The 11,471-nt window shown below is 37.2% G+C and overlaps 1 protein-coding gene, 1 long non-coding RNA gene and 1 pseudogene across 2 annotated transcripts; all 3 read right to left on the bottom strand.

Annotated features, from left to right (window-relative positions):
• Positions 1-1,819: 1,819 nt before the first annotated feature.
• Positions 1,820-2,505, bottom strand: LOC120107142. The gene is made up of 2 exons (XR_005509075.1): positions 2,442-2,505; positions 1,820-2,333 (listed from the first exon to the last, which is right to left on the bottom strand). It is a non-coding gene; the product is annotated as an uncharacterized LOC120107142 (long non-coding RNA).
• A 604-nt stretch (positions 2,506-3,109) lies between these two features.
• On the bottom strand, positions 3,110-4,659 carry LOC120107144 (annotated as a pseudogene).
• Positions 4,660-5,754: 1,095 nt separating this feature from the next.
• LOC120107140 lies at positions 5,755-7,643 on the bottom strand (the record flags this gene model as incomplete). Its single annotated transcript, XM_039120318.1, has 6 exons — positions 5,755-6,120; positions 6,272-6,415; positions 6,679-6,732; positions 6,857-7,018; positions 7,144-7,392; positions 7,506-7,643. Coding segments are annotated over 6 exons (1,113 nt in total), but the record flags the coding sequence as incomplete, so codon positions are not given.
• Positions 7,644-11,471: the final 3,828 nt, after the last annotated feature.

The raw sequence follows: 11,471 nt of genomic DNA, 5'->3' as shown, positions 1-11,471 counted from the left end.
AATTCAGGATGAAAACAATGGCCTAACAGCCAAAAGGAGGAGATAGAAGAGAGGAGTCAGCAACAAGGACTTACCTCCGGCGAGCTCTCTCGGCCGGATCAATGGTGACATTTCCGAGCAATCCCCCATGGTAATATACTCAAAAATCCTCTCAAAATTAGCAGCAGACTTGATAATCCATGGGGTGTCTTGAAGGAGGGATGAGGTCCCTTAAATAGACATGCAACTAGGGTTTCCTAGCCTTCGACAAAGTCCAAGAGGTGCCGAAGTCAGTCTCCTCTTCTGACTCAAATAGGGGAACATCGTTCCCTTCTTCTTCCTTTTTTTTTTCTCTCTTTCCGCCTATTTCTATAATGGGTCGGGCCAAAGGGCTGGGTCTTACCTATACAGGTGATTGAAGGGCTGTGAGGGTAGGATCAGTGAGATGCGGTGAGGGAGAGGGCATACATCCCTTTCCGAGGCGTTGCTAATGAACGACCATCTATCCTGAAGAAATGGCGCACCATGTTTCTGGCACAATGGTAGAGCTCACAATGCCTCTCGTTCTGCCCTCTCCTGTTTCACCTGCAACAAATAAAAGTGACCATTAGTAGCATAAACTTAAGCTGGAAAAAAATAGTAGGCTCAGTCGTTTAACAAGTCATTCATCAGATACTCCATTTATATCAGTCAAATGCACCACATGCCAATTGCTAGAATTAAGTACCATAATCCAAAGGAAATTTGGCGATGTCCAGACTGTTACAATCAAATTTTGACGACAATTTCAGATACAACGCCATGTTGATCAAAGGTTGGGTCTTCATGATGTCACAAAAAAAATAACAGTGATTCCAGTTGTTGAAGATGAAAAGACTAGTGTGAAGAAAGAGAGAATGGACTAGAGATGGGGGTGAAAGAGGTAGAAACCATTTGGTAATTCGTAGTTGGAAGAGAGAGGCTTTTCTTTGCCATGAATCCAGCATATGCAAGCAAATGAAGGACTACCTAATGGAGGCATGTGACTCCATCTGTTGGTGATGTAATGAGATTTAGTATAGAAATGGATATTATATAGCCTCTTTTTTTTCGATTGCATTTCTTATTTCTTTCTCAAGAAGAATGAGAGAAGGAAGCACACATCACCAAATAGGGAATGCATTAAACTCATTTCTTTTTATTAGACTCAATGGAAAGGTCTGATAGGCATACCTCAACCTGTGCACTGAATTTTAATAGTAGCGAAACCAAAGCACTTTGCTTACATGAAACACAGACTAATGCCAGTGAATATATATATATATATATATATATATATATATATATATATACATATATATATATATACACACATATAATAAGTATAGAATATAGCTCACTACAAGAAAATTGGGCATTAGCGATGCTTTTTTTGGCCTTTAACGACGCTTTTAAGCGTCGGTAAAAACCATCCCGACGCTTTCCTAAGCGTCGGTAAAGCGTCGCCTATGCTACAGTGGGGAAAATATTTTCCGACGCTTCCAAAAGCGTCGGAAATTAGCGACGCTTTAAAGCGTCGTTAAATGTGATTTTAACGACGCTTTAAAGCGTCGTTATAATATTATTTTTTTTAAAAAAATTTCGTGATTTTAACGACGCTTTAAAGCGTCGTTAGAATATAATTTTTTTAAAAAAATTTTTGTGATTTTAACGACGCTTTAAAGCGTCGTTATAATATTATTTTTTTTAAAAAAATTTCGTGATTTTAACGACGCTTTAAAGCGTCGTTAGAATATTATTTTTTTTAAAAAAAATTTAAAAAATTTTTAAACTTTGTTTTCAAAATCAAAAGTATTGAGCATCTAGATGTTCATAAGTATATCTTCCTCACTACAGAGATGAAAGGTGACATAAGAAAAGCCATCAAAATTGTTAAACTGTATACAAAGAATTGTTCACAGAGTTTGGTACCTCAATTCAGGATTAGGTAACTCTAATGATTCACAAATTGCTGCACTAGCCCAACCTTTCTAATTTATTTAAGAGCTTCCCTGCAGTACCATGAAGCTTGACACAGAGTGGCTGGACCAATAGTTCAGATCCAACAATGGGAAAAGCAAAGATATAAAAGAGCTGGAGCATCTAAAAATTGTTTCTGTGATTAAAATCAAATCTCACACACCATTTAGTTAAATGGTGTACATTTCGCATTCCCATAGCTGTTTTTTGAAGTATGGGGAGATGAGGATGTTAGAGTGGGCATGCAATGAGACTAGGAAGAATGAAGTTGTCAATAAGGTAATACTGACCACTACCACCCAATACTTTCATTGTTGGTTGTCAATACCACCCCCTATCAATTGCCATATTACCTTCTAAAACAAATGCAACCAATAACACAACTTCAGTCTTACCTCAAGTAATACTCCTTTTTTTTGATGAGTCTGCTAATAATAATTGATAGTACAAGAGCTAGGGACTACCTTTCCTATAACAATTGCAGGATTGAAGAGAGTATGGCTCACAGGGGAGAACACCTCGATTCCAGATAGAGAGGCAAAATCCTACAAGGCTTAGTTAATGCGGCATCTTATGCAATATTTTCCGAAAAGGCGATACCAAATATAATAAGAATATAATCTATTTGTTGTTATATTAATATAATCAAATATAAAGAACATTAAGCACACCAAGTTTTCAAATTGACTGGCCATATGTTCATCTAGAAGGTTCAGCAAATTAAATGGATACCTCAATGCTAGCAAATTAAATCTTCCTACACCATTTCGCTTCGCCTGGAATCGCTATTTATCGTTTGATTCATTGGTTGTCGATCCATCCAGCACGGGAAGAAATACAGTGGAATCGCTATTTTCACAATGGTGGAAGTTTTGCCTGAACCAAATCCAGTGGTGGTCATCCTCCAAGCCGAAGGATTTCCATAACAAGATTCTCTCTCTCTTTCTTGTGGGCTATTAAATTATTTTCATATTGATTATTGATTGTGTGGCTTGATTGTTAGTGCTCGATGATTTTGATAATTTACTTGAATATACAAAAAGAAAAAAATATTTTTTTTTGTTGTCCACCAATTGTTTGCGATTTTTTTTTTCATAATTGCTTTTGCCCAACAAGATGGAGAAACATAAAGCTACGCCCTTCTACGTAAAATTAGGATTTCTACCAGGACCCCATAGTAGATGTAACCATTGTTCTTATGGTGCACATTATAGCAGTTGGATCGCGTAGCGAAAGTGCGAATCCCTCGAGGAGCTTGAAGATGGTTGGACTTATCAACTATTTGAATGTTTTTGAAGTAGCTCGCCTTGCCAAAACCTTCTTCTGGGAAATGGCCATTGCTCATCTTCATGGAGGTGTGCCGACCATTTGAATTTAAGTTCACAACCTCCCCTCCCCAGTGTATCTCTGAGGCCAGTACCCCATTGGAGATTGATTTCCATACTGCAGCCAACAATTCCCCGTTTTTGGATCCTGCTCAAAAATAAAAACCATATGAACATTCATTAGTATTGATAGATGAGAAGTGAAAAAGCAATTAAATATGACTATTGTGCTTTTGCTATATTGAGAGCTTGTGAGTTAGGACAAGAAATAAACACCTTGTGAATCTTTTGCTTCTACCTTCCAGAGAGACAAAGTGATTTCATATTGGCATCCACCATAGCTAGAAATCGGGTAGATGGTGGCACCTAATGCTATCTCTTTGTTGATTTGAACGAACCCAGAGCATTGTAGGTTGTAGCAGCCTACTGATTTATAACCGTCAGCCTAAAATTTCATGGCAAAATATTAGAAGCCTTCTAATTTTTCATAATTTTTGCCTAATGTCATTTATCGAAATCAGGAATGTCTGTGGCGCCTCATCTCTATCATACAATTGACCAGAAAGAACCTAAAAAACTCAAAATAATGAACAATCTAATTCCCTCATATTTGATAAGATAAATTTATTAAAAAACTCTTGGAAGATAAGGTAGGAGAACATAAGGAAAGAGGAAACTAATAGAAACAACACATAAAAAACATGGGAAAAAGAACGAATGTTAACTTATGGTCCAGAAAGTAAATAATCTTGTTTTATTATCTCCATACAAAATTGGATATACCTGAATTTTTTTCCACACCAAAGAGTAACCAGATGAAGTTAATTAATGCATGAAGAGAGAACTTTCAAAATTTCATATATTTAAAACTACTTTCTATTTATTCAAAATTGAAACAATAATATACATGCCATCCAGCTTTGATGGTATTGAAAAGTCTTGTAGGACCCCCAACAATACAAAGTTGAGATAGACTGAACTCATTTTTCTGTTCCAGCTTCAGGTTCCACACATTTATGGTTGCCTTTGCCCCATAGTACTTACCTCCCCTTACGTAAACAACCGCATGCTACTTAAGAAAACCCACCAACAAACACAAATGAGAAAGGTTAGAGATACTTCACTCCAAGGTCACTCTTTTTCATAAATTTTAAAAATTATATACCTCATGTCCATTGTTATTCCAGTTGGATTCTATAGAAGTTGGATTTGGGATTGTCCTACGCCTGTTCTTTCCAAATCTTTCGATAAAGCTGGCCCTTAGCACATCGCCCTTCTTAGTCCTCCTAATAGGGATGGTGTCCTCTAGGCACCTCCCATTTTGATGCCAAAGTTGAGGTATGGAGCTAGTTTCCATCTTTGATGCCACCCTCTTCTCATCATATAGGCCTAATGGGTGGAAACTTGGTCTCATTTGAAGATTTTGCATAAAGTGGAGATAAAGTAAAGAGACCGCCAGGTGTAAACATTAAGTGAAGGTGAAGGATTTGAAAAGAAGAGTGTGTGGGGGGGGAAGAGACCACACCTGGATGGTGTGGGTTTTGAGGGAAGGATGATCGAAGGCTGGCTGATGAGAGATATGGACATAGTCTATAAAATTCCCATCCGGGATCTTTTTAAAGAAACAAATATTGGAGCAAATGAAACCACAAATTAAGAAGCATTGCAGCGAAAAATGCCAAAAAAATAAGTATGATGGAAGAGGAAAATTACAGTAGAAACTTGATAGGATTAAACTGAACAAACAAAAAAGGTGAAAACAAAAAAATTTCAAAATACATTTCTGATTAAAAATAATTTAGAAAATCTTCTTAAAACTCTTTTAGAATGAACAAAAAATATTTTCTTACCAAAAAATCCAAAAAAAAATGGAAAGAATAGTGGGATAGTAGAGGTTGATGCTTTTGACAGGCTTATCCAATCGGATCAGGTGTTGCTGCACCTCGAACTGCTCGATTGTAGCCCACGCTCTGGCCATGATGCACGATAAGCAAATCATCACCAGCAATAGCGCGACCAGGCCGTGGCTCACACTATTGTGCACCTCCATGGCCCCTTTTTTCAAACCCTTTTCAATGAAAATAAAAACATATGCTATCCAATATATATATATATATATATATATATATATATATAAAACAAACTTCTTCTTCCTCGTTGCCAATTATATATCAAAGAATATCTTACATAAATTAAATCCCACAGATTCTGCTTAATTTTGTGCATTAATTGAAAGAGCTTATCTGATTATCAAATTAATTGTCCATCAATTGTTTCCTCCATGCTGAAGGATTTCCATAACAAGATTCTTTCTCTCTTTCTTGTGGGCTATTAAATTACTTGAATATACAAAAAGAAAAATATTTATTTTTGTTGTCCATTGATTGTTCACGATTATTTTTATATAATTTTCTTTGCCCCACAAGATGGAGATACAAAAACCTACAACCTTCTACGTACAATTAGGATTTATACTAGGACCCCCGTAGTAGAAGTAACCATTGTTCTTATGGTGCACATTATAGCAGTTGGCTCCTGAAGCGAAAGTGCGAACCCCTCGAGGAGCTTGAAGTTGGTCGGACTTATCAACTATTCGTATGTTTTTGAAGAAGCTCGCCTTGCCAAAACCTTCTTCTGGGAAATGGCCACTGCCCATCTCCGTGGAGGTGTGCTGACCTTTTGAATATAAGTTCACAACCTCCCCTCCCCATTGTATCTCTGAGGCACTATCAGACAGATGAGGGAATAAGGAAGAAGGCCAGTACCCCACTGGAGATTGATTCCCATACTGCAGCCACCAATTCCCCGTTTTTGGATCCTACTCAAAAAATGAAAACCATCTGAACATTCATCACTATTTATAGGTGAAAAGTGAAACTGTGATTAAACATGACTATTGAAGTTTTGCTATGTTGAGAGTTTGTGAGTTAGGAGAAGAAATAAACATTTTATGAATCTTTTGTTTTTACCTTCCAGAGAGACAAAGTGATTTCATATTGGCGTCCACCATAGCTAGAAATGGGGTAAATGGTGGTTCCCAATGCTACCTCCTTGTTGACTTGAACGAACCCAGAGCATTGTAGGTTGTAGCAGCCTGATTTATAACCGTCACCCTACAATTTCATGGAAAATATTAGAAGCCTTCCAATTTTTCATAATTGTTGCCTTATGTTGTCTGTCGAAATCAGGAATGTCTGTGGCACCTCATCTCTATCAAATAATTGATCGGAAAGAACCAAAAAACTCAAAATAATGAACAATATAAGATAAATTATCAAAAAACTCTTGGAAGATAAGGTAGGACAACATAAGGAAAGAGGAAACTAATAGAAACAACACATAAAAAATATGGGAAAATGAAGGAATGTTAACTTACCGTCCAGAAAGTAAATAGTCTTGTTTTATAATCTCCATTCAACATTGGATATACCTGATTTTTTTTCCAAACCAAAGAGTAACCAGATGAAGTTAATTAATGCATGAAGAGAGAACTTTCAAAATTTCATATAATTAAAACTACTTTCTATTTATCCGAAATTGAAGCAATAATATACATGCCAGCCAGCTTCGATGGTATTGAGAACTTCTGCAGGACCTCCAAGAATCCAAAGTTGAGACAGACTGAACTCATCTTTGTTTTCCAGCTTCGGGTTCCACACATTTATGGTTGCCTTTGCTCCATGGTACTTATCTCCTGTTACATAAGCAATCGCATGCTACGCAAGAAAATCCACCAACAAACACAAATGAGAAAGGCGAAAGAGTAGGGGAAGGAAATGGAAGGGTTAGAGATACTTCGCTCCATGGTTACTCCTTTTCATAAATTTTCAAAACTATGTACCTCATGTCCAATGCTATTCCAGTTGGGTTCTATAGAAGTTGGATTTGGGATTGTCCTATGCCTCTTCTTTCCATATCTTTCGATAAAGCTGGACCTCAGCACATCACCCTTCTTAGTTCTCCTAATAGGGATGGTGTCCTTGGGGCACCTCCCATTTTGATGCCAAAGTTGAGGTATGGAGCTAGTTTCCATCTTTGATGCCTCCCTATTCTCATCGTATCGGCCTAATGGGTGGAAACTTGGTCTCATCTGAAGATTTTGCACGAAGTGGAGACAAAGCAAAGAGACCGCCAAGTGTAAACATAAAGTGAAAGGTGAAGGACTTGAAAAGAAGAGAGAGTGTGGGGGGAAAAAGAGCACACCTGGATAGTATGGTTTTTGAGCGAAGGATGATCGAAGGCTGGCTGATGAGAGATATGGACACAGTCTATGATATCCCCATCCGGGCTCTTTTTAAAGAAACAAACATTAGAACAAATAAAACCACAAATCAAGAAGCATTACAGTGAAAAATGCCAAAAAATAAGTATGATAGGAGAGAAAAATTACAGTAGAAAAAAAATAAGTATGTTAGAAGAGAAAAATTACAGTAGAAACTTGATGGGATTGTACTGAACGAACAAAAAAAAAGAGAGGAGAAAATGAAAAATATTTCAAAATAGATTTTTGATTAAAAAGAATTTAGAAAATCTTCCTAAAACTCTCTCAGAATGAGCAAAAAATATTCTTACCTAAAAATCCAAACAAAAAATAATTGAAAGAATAGTGGGATGGTAGACCTGGATGCTTTTGACAGGCGTATTCAATCGGATCAGCTGTTGCTGCACCTCGAACTGCTCCATTGCAGCCCACGCTCTCCCCATGATGCACGATAAGCAAATCATCACCAGCAATACTGAGACCAGGCCATGGCTTACACTAATGTGCACCTTCATGGCCCCTTTCTTTCAAACCCTTTTGAATAAAAATAAAAACATATACCATCCAATATATATATATATATATATATATATATATATATATATAACTGCTTCTTCCTCGTTGCAGTTTATATGCCCAAATATATCTTATTTTAATTAAATGCCACAAATTTTCCTTTCATGAATTAATTGAAATATCTTATCTGATTCTTGAATTAATAGTCCATCAATTGTTTCCTCCTTCGCCCCTTATATAATTAAAATTTAGATCTCTTTCTATTTGAAACACAATCAAAATTGAAGAGAGAGTCTTATGAATTTTAGCCCAACACTACTTGCCAATGATGAGAAATAATCTCTTATAATCATTTTTCTTGCCAAAAAAAATGATTAACTTGATCAAAATGTCCTTGACCAATAAAATTTTGTAAATATTATAGTTATGATTTTTAATAGTATTTGTCATGCTATCATGTTTCACATGAAACAATTATGGATTGCCAATACTTAGGTGGCTTGGGAGTACATTCACTGCTGACGAGGCGAGAGGTCATGGTGGCGAGACATGCCGCTAGGTACATTATGGAGCTGGACAGCTTATAGAGTGCCCTCATGAAGAGCAAGTATGGCTCACATTCGATGGTAGCCGACTTCAGGGTTGGACGCCATAGCTCCTTCACCTGGAAGGAGACTTGTGCCTATGCACTGATGGTGTTACCCGCAATCAGATGGACGATTGGTGACGGACAATCCTTTGATGTGATGGAGGATGCCTGGGTGACCGAGCAGCCATTAGGGTGGATGCCGACGATGGTGGACTCGGCGAGATTGTCAGGGTGCAGGGGTAGTGAACTGATTACTCCTGGTACGAGCAATTGGAATGAGGCGCTGATCTAGGAAGTCTTTAGGGAGTAGCTAGCTGAGAGGGTCCTGGAGCTTTCGATCCAGACTGAGGAGGGGGTGGACAGGCTGGTATGGACTCCGATAGGGAGGACGAGGGTGCATGTTAGGGATATGCGGGTAGTGATGGGGGGAGACTATCCAACAAATAGAGGACAGGTGGATCTGGAGGCTGCGCATCCACCTTCGAGTGGCTTTATTCATCTGGAAGGTGACTAGGGGCTACCTTCCAACCTGTAGTATACTAGCTAGGAGGGGCATCAGGACGATCCCAATATGTGAGGATTGCCTTGATGAGGAGACCATTAGTCATGCTCTTCTTTGCTGCCCTCGAGTGACACTGGTGTGGAGGAGCGCGACACTATATGTACCGCGAGGTTGGGGATCGGCGGAGAATTTACTACATCATCCATAGGCATCCATGCAGAGACCGGTGATGGTGGAGTAGAGCATCACCTGTGCTTACTTGGCTTATCATATTTGGTTAGATAGGAATGCCCATATCTTTGAGGAGAGGAGGTTACCCCCGCGAGCTGTGGTGACAGAGCTATCCGTCATGCATTTGTGATCATCGATACTACTAGGGCGACTTCACTTGGGGGGACTAGGGACACCTGGGGTTTCCATATCGCTGTCATAGCACCCAAAGTCATTCTTGTCACTTGGGAACCCCCACCCCCTAGTCACCTCAAAGTAAACTTCGACGGTAGTGTGCTAGCAGGAAGAGATAGATGCGGGACGGGGTTCGTGATCTGAGATCACAGTTGCCGCCTGATTGCTATAGGAGGACGGTACATCTGTGGCACAACAGTCATAGGAGCGAAACTCAGGGCGACATGGGAGGGCATCATCTATACGAGGATTGTTCTAGAGGTTGGTGAGATCACCCTGGAAGAAGACTCTGTTATGGTGATCGATTGGATTCGGAATGCTGTGTGATAGGTTGACAGTCATCCTCTCCTTAGAGACCTATTTTACTACCTATGCATACTCTAATATCTAGAAGATAGCTTTTGCCTGTCTCAAGCTTTCTAGCCATGTTCTTACTCGGTGGAGTTCGTACATAAGGAATAATGATATTTCTAATTCGACATGGAGCAAATTCAAGAACCTAATCAAGAAGCAGCTCTACCCAATTGGTTATGAGAGGATCGGTGGATCAAAGTAACTATGGTAGAAGTTTGATCAATTTGTCTAAGACTACAGCACTGAGTTCTATAAACAAGCTATATGATTAAGAATTTTCATTGATGATCGTACATATTTCATAAAGTACGTTGGAGGTCTCCATGAAAGTATCCAAAAAAAACTGAAACTCTTCAAAATTGAAACATCGACGAAGCCACCATGAAAGCCATAGGGATTGAGGAGAAGAATCAACCTAAAGACGACAAGAAGGGTAACAAGTTCCAAAAAAAAAAACACTACAACAAAAATTATTGTTGACCGCAAATCGCTTGTGGCATTTCTTACTATATGCCATTAAAAATCTTTCTTTGTTGCACTATAGTATAAATGTCGCTGTTTTCCAATAAGTATTTGTTTTATTAGTGGTACTTTATTGTAAATACCATTATAATTTTGTATCTACAGTATATGATTTGAAGTGATGGAAACTAGAACTACTATTATGGTATTTAACTAATATGCCAAAAAATAATACCATAATTTGTGGGATTTTAGAAGATTGCCCTAAACCTTAAATTGCTAATTTTTATAGGGAGCCTCGGTTTGGTAACATGGAGGCCATCAAATATGTTATTGTACATATTATGGTAGTTATTCGAATCTCTCATGATTAAAAACTTTTGCAGTAAAAATATTTATAATAAATCAGCATATCTTCTTGGTAATACTATATAAAGGTTACTGGTCCGATCGAGCTTGCATTGACATATTAAAAATAAAAACTTATTTAAGGCAAATATATATATATATATATATATTAACATTTTTTCATCAAAATCATTATTACTTTTATTATAGCATTAATAAAAATGATCAAAAATTAACTATTCTAAAAGAGTTTGGAAAAAATTATATATGAATATAGTGACACATAAAAGTTAAGTTTTAAATATTTTCAACAATAAAACTTCGAAAATACATAAAGAATAAAATATTCATTTTTTTATTTTCTAAAAAAGATAAGGATTTTTAAAAATAATGATTAAAATGTGAAATATTAAAATGTACATCAAATAATTATTTAATGATATGAATATATGTTAATAAGTTAAATGAATTGTTCTTATGTACTAAGAATACAAGTTGTAGCTTGGTGGATAAGAGCTTGCCATTTAACTAAGAAATCATTGGTTTGATTTCTTTCTTCGTTTGAATTCTGGTTTATACATTTATTTTTGAGAGTTTTTTTACTAGCATATATAAAATGCTAGGATCACAACTTTAAGGGCACTTACATATACCAATAAAATACAAATTTTTTATTGATATTGTTTTGAAAATGCCAACAATTAATTGTTGATACCATCTTAAGATGGTACA

Source organism: Phoenix dactylifera, unplaced genomic scaffold, assembly GCF_009389715.1.
Source record: "Phoenix dactylifera cultivar Barhee BC4 unplaced genomic scaffold, palm_55x_up_171113_PBpolish2nd_filt_p 000774F, whole genome shotgun sequence".
NCBI lineage: Eukaryota > Viridiplantae > Streptophyta > Magnoliopsida > Arecales > Arecaceae > Phoenix > Phoenix dactylifera.
The sequence above is the reverse complement of the archived record's forward strand: the minus strand, read 5'-3'. Positions and strand labels throughout refer to the sequence as shown.